Below are 20859 nucleotides of genomic sequence, written 5' to 3'. Positions count from 1 at the left end.
CATAACTTTACTTGGAAAACCATATGGAGTTCAGTAATATAAAGTAGAAATTAAGTGTCACAAAAGCTATAATTTGCATGTGAGTCTTTGGCTGAATCCTCCCATAATGTGACGATCTGTTTAGACTCAATGCCAGAGCTGGGTCTTCAGAGCCAACAAACTCATTTTATATTTACCTTTAGACTACTAATCTGCAGTAATACAAACCCTAAAACTTCTATTACAAAACTATTTGTAGAACCTTATAAAGAGATTTATTGATTTTGAATATATGTCTGCTTTAAAAGCTTAGAGTGGAGACCAGTCCATTTTGTTTTCTGCTCAGCACCTAGAGCACAGTAAATAGAGGTACTCAATACAATTTTTTGGAGGAAAAGTAGGAACATAAAGTGCATGTGAATGCAAAACTATGAGGAATTATAAATTCTAAAGTAAAAGAGGCAAAATTAAGATGTGAAAATTGATTCCTCTGGATTGGAAAAAAAGTCATGTGACTGCATGCCCACAATTTCATTTTTACTTCCAGCAATGGAAGGAACAGTTACAGAATATTAACGTCTAAAACTACTATGGTACTAGGAAAGCAGCCTAACATCTACTTTGCAATTCATAGTAAGCAGGATACCACAGACTTTTATTGAAAAATGCTACAGATTAGGACTAAAGTTTTGACACCAAGTCCATTAGTTGAGAGGAAATGAGGAATGGAGAGACAACACAGTTGCCTTAGGGATTAATGGCCAAATGAGCTGGCTTTGACTACTGAGGAAACCAACCTAAGAGTAGTATTTCTCAAATTACATTGTCAAAAGCATACTTCTGTAAAATATTTTTAAAAAATTACTAGAAAAATGATCAATACTTTAATATCACAGCAATATCGAATTATCGTATGTTTCTAGACACTTTCATATTCTGTATTCAGAGTCACTAGATGGTACTGACCTAGTTTTGTTTTTTTAATGTCAATCTGACCTAAAATCTTGTATTTGTAGTCTGAATCTGAAAAAATTCAGTTTTCTTCCCCTACACAAAAATGAAGACAACCCAGACAATTAGAGATAAGTAGCAGACTTGTCATTAACTTGTTTTAATTTTGAAACATAAAACATGTGTTTTAAGTAAATTAAAATTCTTTTAAAATGTAAACGTTAGCATTTAAGAATCCCAACTGCTATCAACCTGAAAATTTTGCTTTATTTTGTCATTTATCTTAGAATAGGATAGACACAAAAACTGTATGAAAATATTCACTTAACCTACAAACCCCTCCACCTGTCTCCATTTCTCAAAATTTCCCCAAGTGATTAGTTGATTGCTAACAGAGTTAGCCAGGGAGATTAAATCCATTGTAAATTTAATTACCAAAGGAAGATGAAATGTTCATACATCTGGCCTATAAACTGACTATAATCGGGTACAATTTACTATAGCCTATCAGATAGGATCTACACTATTGAGAGTATAATGTAATTTACGGGGTCTCTGGAACCAAATTTCCAGACTCAAACCCACACTTTGCAATTTACAAGCTATAGAGTAACTTAAATCCCATATTCATCTGTTTCATCTGCAAAATGGGGATAACAGCAGCTAATTATTAGGTAGGTTAAAGTGCATGTAAAGTGCTTAGAACACTGCCTGGCAGATAGTACTATATAAGCGTTGTAACTATTTAATTCTTACATACTATGCCTTCAAATCCTTTGGTAGAATTTGGATTAACAAATTGATTAATATACCACATCCCTACAATGAATTAATATTCATCTGTTAAAGATTATTTTAATTCTCTATTATGAAAATATATTCATTTATAATATTCTGTTGGGTAGGGAGGAAAAAGTTAAAAAATCATGTAGTCTAATCTTATATTTAGAAAAGATGCTAATGTAGTTATGAAAAGTTGCACATTGCTGTAATACTTTAAGTAGCATTTGCAAAAGTGACTCAGTTTACCGTTCTTCCCCAATGGGAAAAAAAATATTTAAAATAGACTGATTCTAAAATAGCAATGATGGGATAATCAAATACTTTTAAGTTGGAGCTTTTAAAAATTTAGAACTGTGTACATTTAATGTATTATTCTTCCTCCACCCCTGAAAGCAGATGCTTCTTAAAATGGACTGCATCTTAGAAGAGCATTCATATTTAATAGATATGCTAACTCCAATCCCACCCACTGACAAGACACCACCACCACTTTTAAGCAAGCTCTTGAAGTGATCACAACCAACTACACATATCAACAGACAATACATCACCTTAATCACTCAAGATTAAGCCGCAGATATTAGGTACAATAAATTGGGATTATAAACATAAGTCAGTATTTCTAGAACAGTGACTTAAGAGTTGTAATACGGAGAAGACTCAGATTAGGTAGCTTGTGGTACCCTTAAAATGGTTTTAAAAGTCTTCAATGAAATCAATACTATTAATTTCATGTTTATTTTATATAGGATTTTTGTCAAGCTTTTCCATTTTCAGTTAAAAACAAATTTTCTTCTCAACTAATGATTTTCATTCTACCTAGTTCAGCTTAAATTGTCTATTATAGCCATATTTCATTTCACGGAATCTGAAATCTATTAATTATATATTATAGGCAACATGTCTTCAAATTTGCTTTCAAATGATGCCTACAAGGAATAGATCAAATTTTCAAGTTTACATAAAACCATACCACACCAATTTAGCAATATAAATGTCTTATTCCATTCTATTTAAACAGGAGCACTAACAAAATTCTTAATACATATGTCCCACCTGTACTCTTTCCCTATGCTACTTACAAAAGAACATCTCAATTCAGCAATCAAGTTTTACAACGACTATCCTACCAAACAAATAGTGATGCACCAAGATCACAATTCTCAAGAGTTATAACATGTTAAGAGTACATGATTTACCTAAGACTGAGGGACTGTGCCTTACTTTATAAAACACAGAGATAGCCACATTGATTTAATTTCATATATGATGCTACCTATTCAATTTATTAAAAATCTTAATAAACATAATCAAACTAGTGCTCCAAACTTATACTGTTCACGTGAAAGACACTATAGGAGAAGACACAATAGAGACTGGCTTGCAATAAGAATTACAAATTCCTTCTACAGAGATGGAGAAATAAAAGGACAAATCTAGTTGTCTAAAAGACAATTCACTGTACACATTTTATTTACAGTTTTGTACACTGTCTTTATATGAATGGGACCACTTTTCTACTGGAGCCATTTTTTAACCAAAGCAAAATAACCTAATACAAAGTGTTAAAATACAGCATAAAGATACAAAAACAGACATACTAATTCTAATTAGGAATGTAATTATGATGTTACATTTTTTATAATCCACAATTATGTTTAGGAAATCACACAAACATAGATCACTGATTTGAATGAAATGCATAAATTTGTAGCAAAGCTTTGTAGTTACAAAAAAACAAAAAATTACCAAAGAATGCCCAAAATTAATGTTTATTCCACCTTTGTGTCATATTCCTGGATCCTTCACCAATATTACATGAGGAAAAAAACAAAAGCAAAACAAATAAAAAGTGAAATCAGAATCACTAATGTCATCAAATAGGGAAACAAATAAATTAAAATCTAGCAGCCACCAGCAAGAGTACAGCAAAGACAATGCTGTAAAAAGAAACAAAGAAAATTGCTAGAAAACTGTATGCATCATACTCTTTCAAACCAGCAAAATATGCTCCTGCATACAATGGAACATAAACAGAATTCTTTTCCTGTAAGGTATAGAAATGCAAGTTCCTTTTTAACATTGTGGATGGGTAAAATATGTTTGTAATAATAATTATTCTAAGCTATTACAGAGTATGCCAGAAACACATTAATGGATTCTGGGGATGATGTGTACTGTAATTCTTTGATTGGGACAGTGGACATTCTAACCAAAAAAAAAAAAAAAAAAAAAAGATGAACACAGAAGTACAAGACAAAGGTGAATGAGACTTCTCTTATATCTTTGCAACATTTAGATGGAAATCAAATTTAAATGCAGTCCACTCTGCTTTTGAAGAGGCTTTGGTTCAGCTCCCAAATCTCGATTGCTTGACGCAGTCTCCTATGAGAATACTCAGAAGGTGTCTTCTTAAACAACAAACCTATTTTTAGTGGTGGAGCCGCTCTTAGTAGCTGTGTCTGCATGGGACTGATAACCAATCACTATCTTTGGAGGAAGTCCTAACCTTTCCTTGTATACCCTCCTAGAAGAAGAAAAAGAAAAGTGGCCATTAATTTTTATTCATGCACACATCAAATTCAGTATTATTATTCTTATATTTGAGTCTACTATGTATCAGGTACTGTGATAATTATTAATAAATCAATAAGCACAGCAGGAACAGTCCCTGGGCATGGCATTTATAGTATTTGATTATTTATAAACAAATAATCACAAATACGCATGATAGAGCTGTAACACATTATAATTAAAATAAAAATAAAATAAATTACATGAACATGTTTTTACATTCTCTGGTCTAAAATGCTAATTGTTACATATAAACCTTAGTAAATACTATATACTACTGCACAATTACACTTACTATACCTACTACATGATTGCATAGACAAAAATTGAAGGCAATTTATGATATCTTCTGGACAATCTAGAACACCCATGATTTCTGCCTTATATACTAACTCTACAATCTACCTTCAAATAAGATGTGCCACTATTTTAAGAACAAAATGTGTTAAGTGCCAAAGAGGGTTAAGTATTGGGGCTGTGTTACTATATAATAAGGCACTAATCTCATCTGTGAAATTACAGAAATTTCCCCTTTAAAAGTCATGAGGTCAAAAGTATAATGCCAAGAGAATGAAGCGTATCTTGAAGGCTGAGGAACAAAAATAAGGCTGTGTGGCTACAACTAAGAGGGTAAGTGAATATGAGAGATAAAGGTGACAAGGAAAATGGATCTTTAAGAAAAAAATATCTAAATTTTAAAAATAAGCAGCAAAATTAAATAAAAATAAAGGAACATACATTTTCATGGAGCTAAATACTCCAATATGACACTAAGACAGTTTTACTTTATAGTCCAACCTCCAGAATATTTCAATACCTTCCCTTGATGAAGGCATCTAATAACAATTTTATGATAACTAAAATCGTAACGATTATCATCAAGTTTACATTATGACACTATATAGTCCTGTCAATTATACTAAATCATTAAAAATGCCAGAAAACAAGAGTACTGAGCCACACAACTTGGAGAGGTTAAAAACAAAACAAAACAAGGAGAAAAATTCTATCCTTGGAGAAGTCAAATTATAAAGATTTCAAAACTTTGACACAAATACAAAATTGTCTGAGGAAAAAAATTTCACACTTAATTTCTTTTAACTTGTTTCAAATATATATAAAATTCCCAATTAAGTTTTGATGCGGACAGAAAAATGAGAAATATGATGACGAATAAACAATCATCTCCTTTCTCTTACAGAAACCTACAGAATAAAACCTGGAGCATAACCATACCTTTTAATTCAGAAGGATTCAGAGAATTAATGTTTGAAAAATCACAAAAGGCAAACCAAACATTTTATGACCTATGGCCAATACCTAATTTTAACACAGCTTAAAACCAAATCTTACTAATTTAAAGGTAGTAAAAAGAAAATCCTAGTTAACTGACTGATGTTTGAAAGAAAAAAACAAAGACAGGCAATTTTTATAAAGAATAATATTTACCAAAAAAAGATTAAAGCTTAGACATATGGGTTTTAAATATGGGCAAAACCAAGACAGTGTCACTTAAATTTCAATAAAAACTCTATGTACAATGTACACACAACCACAAAATACACGTATAATATTCACCAATTCTCACTGCATTATTATGAGGATTATACACTTAGTAGTACAATTTTAAAATAGAAAAACTTATATTCTCATTGATAAATTAATATGCTACATGCCAAAGTAGACAAAAGTGTTCATGAAAACAATACGAGGAAAATAATGATCTACAAATACAAGTATTTCTAAAGCTACAAATAAAACTACCCTGCTTTTGAGTATCTTAATATTTTAAAAGAAATACACAAAGAGCAAAACTTACCCTATATGTGTAACAGCATCTCTGTTTTCACATTCAGTAGTCCATATTGCTATCTTATCACCCTTAGCTCTAACATTAACAACGGCTCCACATACATCATCACTGTAGTCATCAAAAGATTCTCCAATAAGGCACAGCAGCTTAAAAACAAAACCCAATCCCAATTACATCCAATAGATTAAAAACAGTTTATTCCACTGCAAATGTCTCATTATTTGTATATATACAAAAGAAAGGTTTAAATCGAGTTGACTTTTTGAATGTCTACATTATATTTATGTTTTAATGTTTTCATTTGCTCCTTTGTTTCTCTGGTTAATATCAAGAACATTAACAGCCATTTTAAATTTCTCAGCAGCCCTAGCTGGTTTGGCTCAGTGAATAGTGTGTCAGTCTGTGGACTGGAGGGTCCTGGCTTCCAGTCAAGGGCACATGCCTGGGTTGTGGACTCGATCCCCAGTAGGGGATGTGCAGGAGGCAGCTGATCAATGACTCTCTCATCATTGATGTTTTTCTCTCTCTCTCTCTCCCCCCCTTTCCCATCCTCTCTGAAATCAGTAAAAATGTATTAAAAAAAGTAAAAAAATTCCTCAGCAAATTGGGCAAATGATATCAGGACCCCTATGAAAGTTGAGTTATTTTATTAATATTAATTTACTATGCTGCTTCTTCTTACTGTTTTTCATGAACACTTTCTAATGTTTAATTTAAGTGTACAGTTCAGTGACATTAAGTATATTCACAACATGTACAACCATTACTACCATCTATTTCTAGAACTTTTGTCACCTTGCAAAACTAAACCAACTTTTCAGTGTAGAAATCTAAAATGGTATTTACTGATAATCTCCCCCAAAAGCAAAATTAAGTCTCTTCTTTAAAAAAAAAACACAAATAAAAGAAAAAATCCCTCCCCGGTTTGGCTCAGTGGTCAGAGCTTGGGCACATGAACTGAAAGGGGGTATGGGGGGCCCCTGTACCTCAGTTGCAGGCTCCATCCCCATCCTGGCCCAGGTTGGGGCCCATGAGGGAGGCAACCAATCAATGTCTCTTTTACATCAATGTTTCTTTACGTCTCTATCCTTCCCCTCCACTCTCTCTGAAAACCAGTGAAAAAAATATCCTCAGTTGAGGATTAACAACAACAAAAAATCAGTCACTCAAATATGTATTAACTAGAGGCCCGATGCATGAAATTCGTGCTGGGGGGGGGGGGGGGCCGGCATAGAGAGGGAGGTGTGTCCCTCAACCCAGCTTGCACCCTCTCACAATCCAGGGTCCCTCTCACAATCCAGGACTGCTGGCTCCTAACCACTCACCTGCCTGCCTGCCTGATCGCCCCTAACTGCCTCTGCCTCACCCCTGCAGCCGTGGCTTCGTCCGTACGGTCGTTCGGCTGTCCGGTCTAATTAGCATATTACGCTTTTATTATTATAGATTGCTTCACTTAAGTGCTAACTATAAACCAGCTAATGTGCCAAGTGCTAGAGATACAAGAGAGACTATGATTTCTTCTCCTAAAAACGTGGGGTTTAGAATCTCTCACTATAGAAAATGCCTATTATCTCATATTTCATATATATGTGTGTGTGTGTGTATGTATATGTATATATGTATATATATGAAGCCAACAGTTACAGGTTACAGTTACACAACAAACTGAATGATGAAACTACATCTTATAGTTTGCTTCGTTGGTCTACAAAGTTCAGTATACAAAACAATACTCTGAGAGGGTTGTAAAGACATTATACAAAATGTGAGGTTCTATCATTTTGAATTTAATGTAAATATCAGAATGAGTTTGTTGAGGAAGGTCACGTCAATTGTATCTGATTTGTAATGTGGCAGAGGGTTTCACTGTACTAGTATGTAAAATATACAAACTCACATGATAGAACAAAATTAATTGCTGGCTTAGATTTTCTAGAGTGGGCATTTTTTTATACTCTTTGATTAAGTAACTGATGTAAATTAGATTTAGTATTCCAAACTGTTTTATAATTTTAAACCCTTACTGTCTCTAGCCAAAAGCGATCGAGGTCACTTCGTCTCTGCTGTTTGTTCAATGTAATTAGCCATCGTCCTCCTCGTTTGTTTTTCTCATCTTCCCACATAGGTTTAATACCATCCTACAATGTTAGAAGACAACAATATTAGACAATATTGTTACTTTAAGAGATCACTTCTATAAACAGCAAGCAATATCCTGTCAACATTTCACTTGAATCCCCATGAATGATGTAGTGGAATAAAAGCAAACAGGACTTAATGCCAAAGGCATGGAATTGCAGAATTAAGAATCTTGACTAAGGGACTTATTAGCTATTAAATCTTGGGTTTCATTTAATTTGGAGGTTCTTAAACATTCCGAGTATTGTACCTTCTCAAAGTTAGATATACTTCTATATCTAGAAGATGTATGCAAAATTTATGCACAGCTTACACAAGATCAGATAATTAATGAATGCCCCGTCTCCTACCATCTGACAAAATCCATTTGTAAATATATCAGGACCCACATACCCCATGTTAAGAATTCCTGACACACAGGGGTTTAAAGTACACCATAGGAAATCTAGTCAATAATGCCATACTAAGTAATACTGAATGTAAACTATAATTGAAAAAAGAATTCCTGACAACTCTGGACTTCAATCTATTCAATATATAAAGAGACTGGATTGGATGATCAAAGCTCTCCTTGAAATCAATCACAGTATATGCCCACAAAGTAAGAGTTTCACTTAATTTCAATTATTTATACTAAAACAGGCAAAATATATTTATGCTAAGCCTAGTAAAGCTATTTAATTTTTCTCCAAGCATCAGAGCATTTCCTGTTCCTAAGTTTGTGGCAAGATTTAAAGAATACCTGAATGGTCCAGTCTTGTAATATATATATATATATATATATATATATGAAATCATCAATGAAGCATCATACCTTAAAGAGTGAGTAGTCACAGCCAGGCATTAAATTACTAGATAACTGGATATGGTTGTACAGACTAGGTAAAAGAAAAGGACAGTTATAAACATAGAATAGTAATGCAGAGCATAGGTGCTTACATAACATTTAAAAATATTATAAGAATAAAAAGATGAAAGTATGTGTTCATCACTTGTTTTTCTATAAATTAAATTTCTGAAATGGACCAAACAGATATTAATAATGGTCAGTTCAAGAATCAATATATGATGATTTAAGAAAATAGCTTTAATTTTATTCTGACAATATATTTTGATGCATACATATGTATATATAACAAACTGAGAATAGAGGTATGAGGTGCCTTTAAGTAGATGAAAAAATTTGAGGCTAATGAGCAGTTTTAAATATACAAATCAAGAGAAAGCAAGATGAATTTCCTGACCATCAGCATTGTATGACTGAAATAAGCCACCATTATCATTCTTGAAGGTATCCAAGAGTAGAACGGACCAATGGTTCCCAAGCACCACAGACTTGTTACTACTTAGTCAGCATAGAATCATTTGAAGAGCTTTAAAACACAAAGAAACAAGACACCAGTCCCAGGCCCCTACTCCTTGGGATTTTACTCCCTTAAAGATGGGTGAAAAACCTGAAATCTATATTTCTAAACTATTCCCCAAGTATCAGTGAAAGAGAATAACATTTGGGGTGACTTAGATGTACACCAGTCTGATGGTAGAAGGCTAAAGAACAAACTTGTTATAAAATTGGAAACAGTAAAAATGTAGAAATCATGATAGACCATGGATAATATAATTGATCCATAGTTAGATTTTCTTGTGTATTTTAACCTAGTCTAGAAGTATTTTAAACAGTTTTCAGCAAGTCTGGCATCCTTTGGATCACATTCCACAGGATAACATGCAAACCCAATTTGGGTGAAACAATGTAAGACCAAGTAATAAGGTTTCTTGAATTGTTGAACCTAATGATCACTCTTCCCAAACTACATTGTCACTGACAGCTTTTACTAGATAACAAAATTAAGTTTACTATAAAATTAGCCACCACCATTTTTATAAAATTAATGGATAATGTGGAAGTAACCTTCTAATGGCACTTAAGGTAGAAAAGGTCTCTATTCTTCTTGATGGTGCCCTAAGGTCCATAGTAACAAACTTATGAGAATTTGTAATGGAACATTTAAGATAATCCTAACACTACAGACAAATCCAAAAGGATTCAACGGTTGTTTACCACTAAATTTGCTAGAAAAAAAGACAGAAATTAAGAAGTTATTTAGATACTTATAGAAACCTGAAGGATTCCTTCATATCTCTAAATTATCGTTTAAAAATCTACTATGCAGCCGTGGCCTGTGTGGCTCGATTGGTTAGAGCATCATCCCATGAACGGAAAGGTGCCGAGTTCAATTCCCGGTCAGGGAACTTACCCAGGTTGCAGGTTTGATCCGCAATTGGGGGCAGGTACAGGAGACAACCAATCAATGTTTTTCTTTCCCTCTCTTTCTCCCTCCCATTTTTCTCTCCCTCACTCCCCCACTCATCAATACAAAGCATACCCTCTGATGAGGGAGTGAGCTTTTTTTTTTAAGTCTACTATGCAATGACATCACTTACACATAACTAAAGTGTGGGGCCACTTTACATGTTCACAGTTATTATATACTCATAAAAACCAAATAAACTAGATAAATGCAAATCTGATTCAATGGGAAAAATGGTTCAAGACTCTTGCTCCTCTTCCTCCATAGACTGCAGTACTCTTAAATAAAATAACAATTAGAGAAGGAAAACACAATGTTTTGATGAAGGGCAAAACAGAATAATCCCAGTTAAACTAAAGAACTAGACATATGAATTGGTGGGCTTAAATGTAGTTCTATTACTTAAAAAAATGTTTCAATAAAATGTGAGCAAAGTGGCTAGCTGACAATTTGTAGTTTTCAGTGATTCAAATGCATACTAAATGCCTATGAGAGGCAAAGCACTAAATATACAGAAGAATATTGGTTGCAGGCACATCCCAGTGGGGGGTGTGCAGGAGGCAGCTGATCGATGTTTCTCTCTCATCGATGTTTCTAACACTCTATCCCTCTCCCGTCCTCTCTGTAAAAAATCAATAAAATATATTTTTTTTAAAAATGTTTTTAACAATTTTTAGTTTTCATATTCTCAAATATTTTCTCCTTATACATTTTTCAAGTATGGCATACTAAATTAACTTAGTTCTTATAGAATCAACATTCCAAACCTTCTTGAAAAAAGACTTTACAACTTTATACAGTGGAACCTCGCTTCTCGAACTTAATTCGTTCCGGAAGGCTGTTCAAAAACCGAATCATTTTTTCCCACTAGAAATAGTGTAAATTGAATTAATCTGTTCCAGACCTTCAAATAATTCTGTTTTAACCTTTCTTATATACAGTACATGTATATTGTATTTTACTCTATAAACACTTTTTTTGAAAGGACATGAAATGTAAAATGAAAATTTAACAATTATAAGCAACAACAAAAGAAAAAAAACATAAAAATATTCACAACACAATATTCTGAGATTTTAACAGTGGTAAAATGACTCATATTCACACGTTCTTTCCTTTGTCACCTGAGAGATGCGTGACTGATCATACAGGTATCAGCATAAAAGGGTTGTCAGGTTGAGAAGCAAATTGTTCAAGATGGGAGACATTCTAGAAAGTAGGTTCCACTGAATTTTATTTTGAAGCCATGCACAAGTTTATGACCCCCAATCTTAACTTTTGCTAAATCTAAAACAAAATCTCAAAAAAATGTTCAACTATTTTTGGAGGTGAGGACATTTATAAATAATCTTCACAGATACTGTCATTCTTTGACAAATCCTAAATATTTAGCACTTCAGCCTTTGAAATCTCAGAATTCTTTTTATTTATTGATTGACTTTTTAGAGGGGGGAGGGAAATTTGTTGTTCCACTTTTTGGGGGGGGGGGGGCGGGGGGGTTGACCTTGACCAGAATCAAACTGGGGCCCTTTGGTCCACAGGCTGATGCTCTAGTCCAGGGGTGGGCAAACTTTTTGACTCGAGGGCCACAATGGGTTCTTAAACTGGACCGGAGGGCGGGAACAAAAGCATGGATGGAGTGTTTGTGTGAACTAATATAAATTCAAAGTAAACATCATTACATAAAAGGGTACAGTCTTTTTTTTTTTTTTTTTTTAGTTTTATTCATTTCAAATGGGCCGTAGTTTGCCCACGGCTGCTCTAGCCACTGAGCCAAACCGGCTAGGGCTTGTTCCACTTATTTATGCACTCATTGATTGCTTCTTATATGTGCCCTGACTGGGAACTGAACTTGGAACCTTGGCATATGCAGACAACATTCTAACCAACTGAGCTACCCGGACAGGGCCTCAGAATTCTTATAACAAGAAATCCCAGATGTTACACTGAAATAATTTACAGAAATGAAGATCTAATAACAAAGCTCTGGAATACCCAAGTATGGGGCAAATGTATCCAGGCATCCAAGAAAGGGGACAAGTTCCAACAAGTTGTCAAAAGTTCTAGGGGTAGTAAAGCAAAGGATCTCTCAAAACAAGGAATAAAGAACATGAAAGGCTAAAAGATTACAAGACTGAAGCGTTCTAAAACTGATAAGGTATAATCACCAATTCAAATAGTTGTGAGGAGACAAACAAAAAGGTAGTTGTATAGACAAATATTTATTAACTTTTCACTTTAACCTTCATTTGGTAAATGTGACTTAAAATTACATACTAATACAACAACAAACATCCTAAAATGAATGGGTTACTTACGCCCAAAAGTCTTCAACAGTATCAAATTCAGAGATCAGCCGAAGGTTTGCTTGCCAAGTTTTGCTTTTATCATTTTTAAAAAACCAGAGTGCCCATCTAAAAATAAAAAGCCAATGTCAAAAAATGGCAGTTTTACATCCATGTTCACTGCAGCATTATTCACAATAGCCAAAAAAGGGAAGCATCACAAGTGTCCACAGATATATGAATAATAAACAAAATGTGGTAAAAGCATACAATGCAATATTAATTGGCCTTAAAAAGAAAAGAAATTCTGACACTTGTGACAACATGGATAAATCATGAGGCCATTATGGTAAATGAAATAAGACAAAAAACCACAAATACTATATGATTCCATTTGTATGAGGTACCTAGAGCAGTCAAACTCAGAGACAGAAAGAATGGTGGTTGCCAGGGGCTAAGGAAAGAAAAGGGGGAATTGTTGTTTAACAGGTGAAGTATTAGTTCTGCAAGATGAAAAAGAGTTCCTGAGACTAGTGGCACAACAATGAGGATGCACTTAACAGTACATTTAAAAGATGTAAGTTTTATGTTATGTATATTTTATGAAATTATTAATAAACTAGAGGCCCGAGGGGGTGCACTCGGGGGGATCCCTCAGCCCAGCCTATGCCCTCTTACAGTCTGGGACCCCTCAGAGGATGTCCACCTGCTGGCTTAGGTCCGCTCCCTGGGGGGAGCGGGCCCAAGCTGGCAGTCAGACATCCCTCTGGCAGCCCGGCAGCCCTGGGGGATGTCCACTTACCAGCAGGGAGCAGATCTAAGCTGCAGTCGGACATCCTTAGTGATGCTGAGGAGGTGAGAGAGGCTCCCGCGACCACCGCTGTGCACTGGCAGCCATTAGCTTGGCTTGTGGCTGAGCAGAGCTCCCCCTGTGAGAGTGCACTGACCACCAGGGGACAGCTCCTGCATTGAGCATCTGCCCCCTGGTGGTCAGTGTATCATAGTGACCAGTCATTCCCAGTCGATTTGCTGTTAGGGTCAATTTGTGTATTACCCTTTTATTATATAGGATAGAGGCCTGGTGCACTGGTGGGGGCCGGCTGGTTTGCCCTGAAGGGTGTCCCGGATCAGGGTGGGGTCCCGCTGGGGTGCCTGGCCAGCCTGGGTGAGAGGCTGATGGCTGTTTGCAGGCTGGTCAAGCCCCCTCCCCCTATTGGGGACCCTCACACCATGGAAGTTTGGCCAGCCTGGGTGAGGGGCTGATGGCTGTTTTCAGGCTGGCCAAGCCCCCCGGTGATGGAAACTCCCAGCCTCTCCTTTTTTTCTTTTTATTCTGGGATTTATTTACCTTCTATAATTGAAACTCTGTAGCCTTGAATGGAGCTCAGAGCCGGTCAGGGCGGGTGGGAAGCTTGGCCTCCTCCATCACCAGGAGCAACCCAAGCCTCCTGCTTGTTCCAGCTCCATGGCCATGGCCGGCTGAGAGCAGGTATCTGGGTTTATTTATCTTCTATAATTGAAACTTTGTTGCCTTGAGTGGAGCTCAGAGCTGGCCGCGGCAGGCGGGAAGCTTGGCTTCCTCCATCACTGGGGCAACCAAGCCTCCTGCTTGCTCCAGCTCTGTGGCTGCCGGCTGCCATGTTGGTTGTGTTAATTTGCACTATAGTCACTCTGATTGGCTGGTGGGCATGGCTTAAGGCGTAGCAAAGGTATGGTCAATTTGCATGTTTGTCTTGTATTAATGTAGATTGAAAGGGTAGTTATTACAGTGGCAAATGAGTAGCTTTCTTTTTCTTTTCATTTAAAAGGTTATGTATTTTATGCCTAATACATACCACATTCTCTATACAGAGACTCATTGAGGCTCATCTGAGGTAAATTCACAGAACTTTAGTAAAGTATTACAGTATGCTAAGTGCTGGGATAATCAAGCAGTTATTTAAGAAAAACAGAGCAGAAGCATTTAACCTGAAAGGAAAGCGGGGAACAGAAAGTGGAGTTTTCAAAGAAACAAGAGTATACCCTAAGAGGAAGAAAAGGGAGTGATAGGAAAAGGGAAAATTATTAAATGTGACGCTGTTTACTCAAATTCACAAATGGGAAAATAACAACATAAGGGACTTATTGAGTAATGCTACCACAGGTATGTTCTGCAATAATGTATATCAGCTTCTATATAGGTTTATAATTCCCTTAAAAGTATTTACTCTAATACTTTGAAGATAAACTCACGTTACAACGAAGTTAGACTTAAATGTTATCATCTTCATCTTTAGAATTATATACACCAAATTGCTATACCACAGATAACTCAGAGAAACTTCATTTTCTCACTGATAAAAATGTCTGAACACAGGGTTTCCAAATGGACATATTTCATCAACTCTTTGACTAATGCTTGATAATCTCAAACATAAAAGAGATACATGTTATGATCTATTTGATAATTTGTATTTGCCAACACACTAACAAAAACACCAAAAGCAAAGGCAGAAAATATATTAAACACACATACAAGTTCAAGTACTGTACTCTGGATTTCTAAAATTAATTTTAGTCTTTCCTCAAAATTTAAAAATAGCCAGGCCAGTGTGGCCCAGTGGTTGAGCGTCAACCTATGAACCCAGGAGTTCAGGGTTCAATTCCAGTCAGGGCATATGCAGGAGGCAGCCAATCAATGTTCCCTCTCATCACTGATGTTTCTATCTCTCTCTCCCTCTCCCTTCCTCTCTGAAATCAATAAAAATATATCTTTTTAAAAAGAAAAGAAACAATTAAAAATAGAACTAAAGGGTGTCCCAAAATTCACGCAAGAAGTAATTTTGATAGAAAACACAGGCTTATAATTAAAAATTGTAAATCTTTTATTGATTCATAAAGTATACAGTATAGGGTTATGTATGGAATAGCATATCGGGTTAATGGCCTCCACGGCTTTGCTGGCACAGCGACAACGCAAGTGTCCCACCCCACATCCGGCCGCTCAGCACCTGCGTGTGCAAATTAACCCGCCATCTTTGTTGAGTTAATTTGCATGCTCACTCCTGATTGGCTGTTGGGTGTCACAAAGGTCCAGTCAATTTGCATCTTTCTCTTTTATTAGTGTAGATGGGTCATCTCAGTGAAAATTGAATCCTCAACCTGACATATCTAAAACTAATGTTTCATCTAACCTTTCCCTCCAAACCTATCCTATTCACCATTTACTTACCTTGCTGCCTAAAGTCAGAAAACTGTCAGAAAACTTACCTGTTTTGTAAAGGATGTTTAATATAGTGTTCTGGGTTAGCAACCTCCTGATTAGATTCTGTTTTCTCTTCTTCTGTAGGCGGGGGATTAGGAGTAGGGGTGGTTTCCTAGTGGAAAATAATAAAACAGTATTTAAAATTTCTTAAGACATCTAAGACAGCAACACTCTAAATAAACTTAACCAATAGTGCCAATATTATCTTTTAAAGAAAACATTACAGAAACACTTCATAAAACAGATCAACCTCTAAGGAAAAAGCTCAAAACCCTCCATTCTAGCATATCTTCATTAACAGAAAACAGTTTCTCAAATTAAAAAGCATAACAATAATAGTATATATGGTTATCTTCCACTTACACAGTTTAATATCAGAAATATTGTTAGAAACCATACAACAAATCAGCTAACTTTCATAACATTACAGTACATTAAACTACTGTATATGAAAGTGAGGAGTAAGGAAAATACAACTAAAGTGTGGAGAATATAACTATATTACAAAGAAAAGTTTTCAAAAAATTATTAAGCAATACTACACATGAAGGACCTAGCCTTCATATCATATTGTTATGACATATGGAAACTTAAAAGTTCTGCAACTTCTGTCTTTTCCAATTGGACCTATGCAAAAAAAGCTAGACATTGGCTTGTACTTGCATCTTTTTCTACGTTAGACATAATTAATACTGTCACCTAATATCAGAAAAGAAAGGAGCCTGGAGATAACAGATGTTCTCCACACTGTGCCATGTAACATTTCTCCTATTATAAATTTGTGTCAACAAAATAGAGAGCCAAGGAAAGTCACTGGAAGCTGATACAATAAAGGGGGAGTAGAGGGGGCACACTACAACAAGCGTTTGGTATCAGATTTAAACTGAAGTAGCAAAACAATACAGGTCCACAGTGTCGAGTTCATGTAAATCAGAGATGCATCATCTAAAAGATCTGTGCAGATAGGCAATAAGTACATATTTTACAAAATACATTTTTCTTATCAAAATGACCTGCCCAGGAACTACTTTCTACTAGCCTAAAGACACTCATAGCAGGGACTATGTCTTGATTTTGCTCACAATTGTAATGCCAAAGAACACAGTGCTACACCCAAGAACTTGATTAACTTTTTTTTAATCCTCACCTGAGGATATGTTCCTTCATTGATTCTAGAGAGAGAAAGGGAGAAAGGGAGAGGGAGAGAGAGAAAACATTGATTGGTTGCCTCCCATACACACACCGACCAGGGACCAAACCCACAACCTGGGTACGTGTCCTGATCAGAAATCAAACCTGTGACCCTTCAGTGCAGGGGACATTGTTCAACCAACTGAGCCACACCAGCCAGAGCCCATCTGTTTCTTACCATCTATTCTTTCCTCCTCCCTCTCTGTGTTTGTTTGAATCTTTTCTTTTGGCCTATCTTGGACTTCACCAATTCTACATTCTGCTGAGTTCAGTCTGTTCTTACTCATTCAATGAGCTCTTAAGATGGGATGCAAAATACTAAAGTACTCTCTGAAAATATTCCTTCACATGGCATACACCAGATCTAGTAAGATTTAGAAATAATGACAAATTGCTTATGAAAATTTTAATATTAAAAACTATATAAAGGGGCACAATTCCTCAGTATAAATTTTCTTTTAAGTCATATTTTGTAATTAGATCTAGTTATTTCAACAACCCATTATTTTGTTTTTTAATACTTTTATTTATTTCAGAGAGGAAGAGAGAGAAAAAGAAACATAATGATGAGGGTGAATCACTGATTAACTGCCTCTTGCACACCCCCCCTCTAGCCCACAACCTGGGCATGTACCCTGAATGGGAATTGAACCATGACCTCCTGGTTCATAGGTCGACGCTCAACCACTGAACCACACTGGCTTGGCCAAATACATTTTTGACTCAAAAGAGAATCTGCACTTGAAACACATTGTATAACACATTTCAGATGGGTAAAGTCATGAGATGGTGCAGTGTGTTTATCCAGATGGTACAGCACCAGTAAGACTGAAAGAAAAGGGTTCTTGAAATCAGACAAAGCTAGAATGGTAGGCGAGAGTAAGATTGTAAAAGGCCTCAAAGATCAGGCTAAAAGTGTACCTTTCATCTTGTGAGCAACAGAAGCCAATAACTAACAAGTCAAAGTGGTTAAATACAGATGATAAAAAAAAAAAGACAACCAGTTTGAATGCAAAATGTTAAACCTGGTTTTGGATTTGCTGAGTTTATGAGATTCAAATAAAAATTCTATAGTATTATAATTTAGTGGTCTTGGAATTCAGTAGCTGTCATAGCAATAGAAGATAGCTAAAGGGGAAGAAAAATGTTGAGCAAGGGTAGGACAATCAATTTAACAATCAGTTGCAAAAAATCTCAGGAGCTTTTTACATTCTGCAAAAATCAACACATGTATTAGGCATATTAACCTCGTGGGACAATCCTAATATCAAAAAGCTAGACAGTTCCCAAATTCAGGATAATTTACATAGGTTTGTTTTTAAAACACCAGACTAAAGTTTAGATTCTTCTTCTCACCATGTTCAAATTTACATGGATTAAATTCCAAAACCATGGTGTGTTGTTTTTCCATGATTATGAACATTCAATTTCCCTCCAACCCTCAACCCACACACTTTTCCAGAAATAATGAGCCTTCTCCTCAGGACACCCAATTTGTGTCCTCTATTACTTCACTAAACAAATATATTTACTAAGAACTTAAGAACTTTCAGGACTTTTTCTGGAGGTTAGGACATCACCTAAACCTTAATTTGAAGTATGCAAAATTAAACTGTTCTCCTGACACTAATAAAGGTTTGAAGCAGTAGCTCAAAGTGTGGTCCACAGATTTCTGCTGGTTATATTTGTACTAAAGGCCCAGTGCATGAATTTGTGCACAGGTCGGGGGGGGCTTCCTCAGCCTGGCCGACAATCGAAGCCTACCTGGGGGCCGGCCAGCTGGGGGGGGGGGGACCCCAGGAGGTTGGCCTGCCGCCCCCCAATCAGGGCCATCGGAGGGGCCCCAACAGGCCAACCTCCTGCGGTCCCACCCCCTTGCCAGCCGGCCGGCCCAATTGGGACAAATGGGGGGCCGGTGGGGTGGCCGGGGGGAAGAGCCACGGGAGGTGGCTCTGGGAGCGCACTGACGCTCCTGCATTGAGAGACTTCCCCCTAGTGGTTAGTGCACGTCATAGCAACTGGTCAACCGGTCATTCAGTAGTAATGGTCACTTAGGCTTTTATATCTATAGATAGCCAGATTAAGTATAGAAGTAGGAAGTAAACATCTAGAAAGCTTTCTAGTCGTTTGACAGTACTTTTATATCTGCAGAAACCAATAATGTCAAATTCAGCCTTATACTATACATGCAGTTTTTCATCTCTATCCTATTTTAGAGAAACATTAGATTGGAAATAGTTTTAAAATAAACTAGTTTTCTACTGAAGTATAAGAAACACTGGTTTAGATCACAGACTGTAAGTAGCACTGGATTAGATCACATACTCTTTAGTACCCAGGTTGGAATCCCAGCTCTGCCATTCACAGTTGTATAATTTTGGGCAAGTTCAACATCACAGCACCAAATAATGTATAACAATACTACTGGTAACCCATGTCCAATATCACATTCTTATATTCCCCCTCCCTTGAATCACTATTTTTTTTGGTTAGTTGGAAAGACCAAGGGGGTATTAATAGAAATGTCCATGTTGCAAAAGACAGCTGCAGTTACAAACCCAACATTTCTGTAAACTGAAGGCACTATACATTAAAGATATAAAATAAGGAGCAGATGGCGGCATAGGTAAACACCGGAGTTCGCTGCCTCGAACAACCACTTCAAAAATACAACGGACATCATCCAGAACCACAGGAAGGCTGGCTGAGTGGAAATTCTACAACTAGAAGGAAAGAGAAAAGCATACCGATACTCAGAGGAGGCGCAGTGTGGAAGTAAAATACTAAGGTGCGGAGGTGCACGCGGAGCGGGCTGGCGGCTGAGGGCGTGGTGTCGTTTTCAATCAGGAGGGAGTCTCAGGCTCTGAGCTCCAGTTCCTGGCGAGTCTCTGGGGACCCAGACTCATACGGGAGAAGGGGGACTGTCTGGCATTGGTCGGAACTCGAGGGCAGCTTTCTCTTGGAGGGACTTGCAGCGATTACCAGGACATTGAGAAGCGGAGCCTCTGAGAGCAGCCGTAACTGCTAGCCCTGCCCTGTTGATCCCATGGGACCCACCCTGCCCAAGCCATGCAGGGAGGCTTTTGCTGGATAGCCTAAGGCAGAGGCTAGCTTAGCACCTCCCTAGAGATCCAGGAGCCAATGTACCCAGAGGTCAGAGTGGGACCATCCAGTTTGCAGCTCCGTGGAAACATAAAGGACACACTCAGGGGGCAGACTCAGTGACCACCAAAGCCCCACTGAAGCAAGTCTTGCCCCATAACGGTGTCTCCAGCACAGAAGTTCTCCCACTGCAAACACAGCTGATTCTCACAGCCAATTAGCCTGGAGGTCAATTCCTCCCAGTGATACCAACAATAATCAAGGCTTAACTACAACAAGACTGTGCACAAAGACCACAAGGGGGTGCACCAAGAGTGTCCACCTCAGGTAATTGGGGAGGCTGAGCCACCGGGCCCTATAGGACACCTAGCACACAAAGCCACTCTACCAACACAGGGAAGCATAAAAAATGCGGAGACAAAGAAACAGGTCACAATGACAGAAATGGAGGAAAGCAAACGACTGGGTATAGAGTTCAAAACCACA

General features: G+C 36.9%; 1 protein-coding gene across 2 annotated transcripts in view; it reads right to left on the bottom strand.

Moving 5' to 3' along the window:
* Positions 1 to 3153: 3153 nt before the first annotated feature.
* EIF4E (eukaryotic translation initiation factor 4E) overlaps positions 3154 to 20859 on the bottom strand; it is a 43886-nt gene continuing 26180 nt past the window's right edge. For both annotated transcript variants that reach the window (XM_059664988.1, XM_059664978.1), the window contains exons 2-7: positions 16086 to 16192; positions 12870 to 12965; positions 9054 to 9117; positions 8125 to 8238; positions 6107 to 6246; positions 3154 to 4240 (exon numbers count right to left, since the gene is read on the bottom strand). In XM_059664988.1, the coding sequence (XP_059520971.1) occupies positions 4126 to 4240; positions 6107 to 6246; positions 8125 to 8238; positions 9054 to 9117; positions 12870 to 12965; positions 16086 to 16192 (636 nt within the window). In that variant the 3' untranslated portion in view covers positions 3154 to 4125. The remainder of the gene's footprint in view (positions 4241 to 6106; positions 6247 to 8124; positions 8239 to 9053; positions 9118 to 12869; positions 12966 to 16085; positions 16193 to 20859) is intronic.

Source organism: Myotis daubentonii, chromosome 1 (assembly GCF_963259705.1).
Source record: "Myotis daubentonii chromosome 1, mMyoDau2.1, whole genome shotgun sequence".
Lineage (NCBI taxonomy): Eukaryota > Metazoa > Chordata > Mammalia > Chiroptera > Vespertilionidae > Myotis > Myotis daubentonii.
This window is presented reverse-complemented; position numbering and strand designations above follow the sequence as displayed.